This window comes from Pinus tabuliformis, chromosome 1_2, assembly GCF_031772625.1.
Source record: "Pinus tabuliformis cultivar Carrire ecotype Pingquan chromosome 1_2, CPIR1, whole genome shotgun sequence".
NCBI classification, from domain to species: domain Eukaryota; kingdom Viridiplantae; phylum Streptophyta; class Pinopsida; order Pinales; family Pinaceae; genus Pinus; species Pinus tabuliformis.
In genome coordinates, this window is record NC_142298.1 from 54,620,439 (window position 1) to 54,627,461 (window position 7,023).

The 7,023-nt window shown below is 31.1% G+C and overlaps 1 protein-coding gene across 1 annotated transcript; it reads left to right on the forward strand.

The window, feature by feature from the left end:
• The first annotated feature begins 599 nt into the window (after positions 1-599).
• Positions 600-2,233, forward strand: LOC149204396 (uncharacterized). The gene has a single exon (XM_089394701.1). It carries the CDS (start codon positions 728-730, stop codon positions 1,982-1,984), a length of 1,257 nt encoding a protein of 418 aa, XP_089250827.1. The 5' UTR covers positions 600-727; the 3' UTR covers positions 1,985-2,233.
• Positions 2,234-7,023: the final 4,790 nt, after the last annotated feature.

Here is a 7,023-nt window from a genome sequence, read left to right on the forward strand (position 1 = left end):
GGAGCCAAGTGAATAGAATGGGAGTTGTCTATAGTGCTACTTTTGGAGTTTCCCGAATCTCGTAGGAAAATTTGAGTTGAAATCTTAATTTGTGTTATTTAAACTAGTTTTTTGATTATATATATGGATTCAACACCATGAAAAACCCTAAAGTACTTCTATTGTGCAGGGTTTACCCATCAATCTTGTGATTTCATTGAATTCCTGCTAAATTTTAGAGAAATTACATCAGAAAAATCCATTAAAAAAACTTCCAAAAAATCACACTAAAAACAACTCCAATAAAATAACAAACTACTATCCCTACTCAAAAAAGTACTATATAGCGAGGCAAAATTCACCCTAGATAATATAAAGCAACTAGCCAAATGAGGAGATATATGTGGTCCTAATTTGGCAGAGCAGAGGTTGTTTATGATTTTAGTTTGGTAGTCGTTGTACGATTGGATCAATGGTGGTTAGTTTTTAATTTTATTTGTATGGGGAGTGAGCAATCCCATCCGTGCTTAGCTGACAAGGATGACAATTGTCAGTGGTTCAGTCCTCAGTACTTTCCACATTCAAAATTACCACTGCAACGCCACATTATTTATTTGTTGTCCATCGACCCACTTGAGAGTACGTGAGGTGAGGTGAGGTTTTCTTTTCTCCTGTAACAGGGGCTTAGCTTTTATAGAGATTCAAAATCCCTTGAAAGTGTTGCAGAGCTTGAAGGTCTGGAAGAGCCATGGCCTTCAAAAGCAGCTCCACGCTCACTCTCGCTCTTGTTCTTTCGCAGTTCTTATATTCAGCTCAGTTGGGAGAAGCGCGCACAGTGGCCGGGGATGTGGAGGCTCTCAAAGCCCTAAAGGATTCAGTGGATGCGAATTCTATTCAAGCCGGATCGTGTCTCAGCTCCTGGAATTTTTCAGCAGATCCCTGCGATTCTGCCTTTGGCAAGCTTTTCACCTGTGGCTTGAGATGCGATGGAGGGAGAGTCACAGAAGTGACTCTGGACGAGTCGGGATATAACGGTACTCTGCCGCCTGAAGTCGGCCAATTAAGCTCTCTGCAAATCTTGGACCTCTCCAGCAATGCCTTCCATGGCGCCATTCCATCCTCCATTGGAAATCTCACGTCCCTAATCCGTCTCCTGCTCTCTCGGAATTCTTTCTCCGGCAACATCCCTGGTTCCCTCGCTGCTCTCTCAAATCTTGAACAGTTATCTCTCGATGACAACTTGCTGGATGGCCCCATTCCTGCAACATTCAGCAATCTGACAAGCCTTGTTCAGCTCGAATTAAACGGCAACAATCTCAGCGGCGAATTTCCTCTGCTAAGCGCCCTGGGGAAGCTGAAATTTCTGGATGTGAGCAATAATTGGTTCTCCGGCTCTCTTCCGGCAGCCCTGCCCCCTTCTCTGGTGGAGCTTGTCTTCAGAAACAATGGGCTAAGCGGCGAACTGGGGCTTAATCTGGCAGAGCTAAGCATGCTTCAAGTGGTAGACCTGAGCCATAATGAACTGACAGGACCTTTGCCGTCTGGATTTTTCGATCATCCGGCCCTGCAACAGCTGACCCTGTCTTACAACAGATTTACTTCATTGCAAGTTCCCGGTAGCTATGGCACAGACAGCCAGCTGATTGAGGTGGACTTAAGCTACAACAGAATACATGGCCCTCTGCCCGTATTCATGGCAACCATGCCCAGCCTCTCTGCGCTCTCATTGCAGTACAATTACTTCACAGGAACAATCCCCCTCCAATATGCAAAGAGGGTTTCTGACAGTATCGCCGGCAAGGAGCCTCTGGTTCGATTGTTTCTTGCCGGAAATTTTCTGTTCGGAGAAATTCCGGCCCCGTTTTTGAATTTATCATCAAATGAGGTGAATGTAACATTTGGAGATAACTGCCTGCTGGACTGCCCGGAATCGTTTTTCTTCTGCCAGGGAGGCGATCAGAAGGCCATATCCACTTGCAGGGCTTTCACTCGTCTGCGACTCTGATAGCCAATGGATTTCGAGTCTGAGAAATCCGATATATCTCTTTATCGGAGCATTCTCTGGTTTTAAAAAATGTAATCCAGAATGATGAGTATTCCCACTTGCTCTCCTGTACAATCTTGAACTTCGTGTTGACCTGAGATAAGTTTCAAATATTGTGTTATGTGTTTGAAACTTAATGGATGTGAGCTTGAATTTACTAATTTAAGCTTCAGATAGTACCTTTTCATTTCTGTATTTCTCAGTTTTTAAGTTTCAGAGAGCAAGCTTTCATTTCTCTGTATTTCTGCCTTTCAGTTTCAAATAACAGCCTTTCATTTCTCTGTCATGGTTTAATTTTTGCAGAGTAGAACACTCTATTTTACTATCAGTGAATAATATTTTTAACAAAAAATTAAATGTAAAAAACTTGTAATTGTTTATATATAAGTTTATAAATTAGGTTTATATATAAGTTTATTTTTAGGTAAAAATTATAATTTAAATTTGTATGGGAAATTTTTTTTGTTATATTTATATATTTTTGTGAAAATTATAGTTTAATTTGTAGAATATGAGTGGGACTTTTGCAAATCAATTCCAAACACCATAATTCTAGAGGCCAAAATTGGTGATTAGATTTGCTTACATATTGTTTGTATTTTTCTACACTATTGTATTTTCCTACACTATTGGCGCATAGGTAAGACTTGTTTTTAATAATGGAATAAGAATGGCAAAAACCTATTAATCCACTTTTCTATATTTATATTTTTTTTTAATAAATTCATAATTTTAAATCTTTTTAATCTTTATAATTTCTCTAAAATCTCTTGAAAATTCAGTAACTTTTCTAAATTTTTTATTCTTTAGCCATGATAAATATTTAAAATTTTAAAATTTCCGTATAATTTTGAAGATTTCAAAATCTTTTTTTGCCCTCCAACTACACAATTTAAATTGCAAGATTATCAAATTAGTTTTTACTTTTCTATGAGACCCATCTTACTGTCATGTGAAAAGCATTAAGCTTCTCAGAAATGATCATCTGATTATTTTTCTATATATTTATTTAATTAACTTTTTAATTAATATTTTTACTACGAAAATAAATATATATTTAATTAAAAAATATGAGAAATTATTTTTGATTTTAATATGAAATTTTCTTCAACTATAAACATTATTATTATACACGAAAATTTATTACATAAACAATTTTATATAAAAATTATGATTTCAGAATAACATTTTAGTAAAAGAAAATTTTAATATTTATAAACAATCTCTTTGCATAAAATAAAATTAATATATAATTATTAAAATTGATGATGATGGCTTCTACTAATGTGATTTATTCTTCGAGAAAAAAAACCAATGATAATTTTTCAAAATCTTATTTCTATAATTATATTTAATTATAATATTAAATACAAATTAATGAAGTAAAAAAGTGAAGTTTCTCTTAACATGCTCTTGAAATACAAAGTATATAATTATAATGTTGAATAACATTCTAGCAAAATAAAATAAAGTATGTAGTTACCTTTGAAATTAGAATGGAATACTTAAACATATAATTATTATTTGGATTATTTTATTTAACACGTTGATAAGTGAAGTTATAAATGCTATTGTTAAATAAGAATGCTTATAGTTTGTTTAGATAAAAAATTTAAGTTGATTTTATTTAATATTTATTGAAAAAATGTTAATTTTAAATTATTAAAATTATATAATTTAAATATCTTAAAATTTTGTTAAATAATTCATTTTTATATTTAAAAAACAAATTATTATAATCTTACTAAAAATCAAAATACAAAATTTTAATAAAAAATAAAATTCTCCATTTTTTTTTCAAATACAAAACATTGTATTCTCATTAAAAATCAAATCACAATATTCAAAGGAAAAAAAAATCTCATAAAATTGCTACGAAGAATCTTACTTATAACCTTTACGGAACCTGAGATATTAAAGTGGGGTCCATTTGTCCCCCTTAATTGTACAAGGAGATATTCACCATTAATAACAAGTCAGCATATATTTAAAGCTTTTTATTATTATTCATCATTATATCGCTCATATGGTACTCCTAGAGAAAGGGAGTGGATTGGATATTTGTGTTTAAAAGTTTCTTACCTCCTTCAACATTATGATACCGATATTATTACACAGGTTTATGTTTTTCTTAATGATATATTTAGATGTTTAGGATAAAGATTTTTCTGATAATTATATATACCAGCATAACATCCCGGCTCAATAATTATAATTATGTAATTTTATATTTGGGATTTTAAAATTTTATTTTGTTTATATAAAAAATTAATCATGGAAATTTAATTTCCAAAATATATTAAAAAAATATTTTAATCATGTAGATAAATATTTCATATCAATATTTTAATATAATATTTTGAAATTCTCATTTTTTATATTAAAATTCTCATTTTTCTTAAATATTTAAGAGTTTAAATTGAAATCATAGACAGTTGTAAATGCAATTTTGGAGTCATTGCTAAACATGCGGAAACCTGGCTTACAAGTCTATTAGGTTGCTTTTTGCATTGCAAATCATATAAGATTTCAAGACACTGAAAAAAGACACTGAAAATGATATTTAAGCATTGCAACCATGAAATATGCTCTAGAAACAGAAAAACATTTCTGTGAGATCACTTGGGTAAGAGAAATACATGTGACGGTTTGTGATTTAATATGTAATAATTGTTTTGATATTTATTATAAATTGATGTCTGCAAAAGTTTATCCACCATTTAAATCATATAATTGCAATAATATGTTATTATATGAGTATTATAAAGATATTAAACTCAAACTAAAAAATCATATAGCTGCAATAGTGTTATTATAAGAATATTAACCACAAACTATAAAAAATATGGTGCTTTTAAGTTGTAATAGGAATCTAAACAATTTAATGAGCTTTTTAAATTAAATTAAATAATTATTATAATAAGAATCTAAAAAATTTAATGAGCTTTTTAAATTGAATAAAATATATAAATTAAATAATTATTATTTTGTGACTATAAAATTAGTAAGTAGATCTATCTTGTATTTGTGTGACATGAGATTTATTCTAATCACATTCATTATAACTTGTATTATTATGACTTTTAGTTAATGGTTATCCTGGTGGGACACCTAGAGGGTTTCAAATTGATTAGTATTATACAAAGAGTGCCACTAGGTTTTCTTAGGGCTTTGCAACTTTTCTTCTTGCCTCCCTTTCTTGGGATTGATGTTGTTGCTGTTAGGGCAGCCCTACACATTTTTAATTTTTAATTTTTTCTTTTCTTTTCTTTTCTTTTTTGTGGATGTTTCTCTATTCAGTTATGTTCATTTTTTTGTACTCTTATGGGTCAATTTTAATTTTTTCTTTTTCTTTTTTTAAGTCTTTTTTTACTCCTATGGGTCAATTTAGTGTTGTTATGGTGGATTTCCATGGATTTCATGTTGGCCCTTTGGTTTTTTTATTATACAAAGAGTGCCATAACTCTACAAAGATTCAACCACTATATTAAGCCACATGGACTATATAATTATTATTGTTACAGTGATGATCATAATTAGTTACTAAAATTAATATTGAATTAAGTTAAGAAAAATGATAAAAAAAATTGAAATGTTTGTTTTAAAATCTATTTTGATACTAAAAAATATTAAAAAACAAAAACTCCCAAATTTTCATAATATTTATGAGAAAGAAGATAAGTATGGTTAAAAATATTTTGATATTGAGATATAATAAGGGTATGGGTAGCAAATTTTAAGATAAATTGTTTTTCATCCTTTACTTTTTTGCTATCTTAAAAATGGTAGATTCTTTCATTCCGCAAATACTTTATAAATAATCCAATACGCTTTTTCATTTTAGCTTGTGAGTTAGATATAACGAAGATATAATTTTGATAATTAAGGTTAATGACCTTTTTATACTATCTTAATTTTGGTGTTTTTTTTTTAACTTCTTTATTGTAATATAATATCTAAAATTTAGTTGTATATATATATATATATATATATATATATATATATATATATATATGAGACAAATACTTTGTATTCAAAATCTGGGTTACATGGCCATAACCGTTTTTACATCAAAATATCAAAATTGGCTTCAGTTTGTGCAACAACTTCCATGTTCCAATACAACAAAAAATCTATCTTCTTCCCCTTACGAGCCCTATAAACTATTACATAACACTGATATCTACCATAAATCTGAAAAAACAGACTTAAAATCAACACATAACAACAATACATATAAGATTCATTATCCAAGGTTCAACTTCCCTGTGTCCTTGATGATTTCTATGCCTCAATCGTTCAGTCCAGCTCTAGCAGCACCATCTCCCATAACATTATGTAAATTGACAACGACTAACTCAAGGAGCCCCACTATGATATCCTTAACATCTGCAAACAAACTGCAATCTATCAACTTTGAATTGGAGAGAAGATCAATTTCCATCTTAATTATATTTTGCTCCAAGGATGCCTCAACATTTTCGAATTTGGAATTAATATGTTCAACATTGGAAGCACGATATTTCTCCAACAGTTCTACTTCGTGGGTGATCAGGTCTAACCTTCCCATTAGCAATTTAAACAAGAATTCAACTGCCCTTTTCCATTGGGCCAGATCATCCTCAGAGGACTTTCCTTCTTGACCTTTGCATGAAGCCATACTAGAATCTCTCCAAATAGCACAATTACCAAGCCTATACTCCAAAATTGGAACAAAAAATGTTTCAGTTGAGGGCTGAGGATCCTTATATGATAAATCATCCTGCTCTATGCAATTTCCCACTTCTCTTGTCACTAATGGATACAAATCCTCAATCTTCATGCCCATTAAGTATACATCATGTTTGATGGATCTACCAAACCAACCCTGTAGCCAGGTTGCTGAGGCAAGAGGCAATTTTTTGCACCATCCCCTTGCCATTAATTCTCCAATGCGATATGTATACTTCCCAATTCAAAGAAATGACTGCTCTTCTATAGATACCTTGGGCTGAGATAAT

Excerpts from the sequence above, each read along its gene's own strand:
- LOC149204396 (XM_089394701.1), top strand. The coding sequence starts at position 728 with ATGGCCTTCAAAAGCAGCTCCACGCTCACTCTCGCTCTTGTTCTTTCG.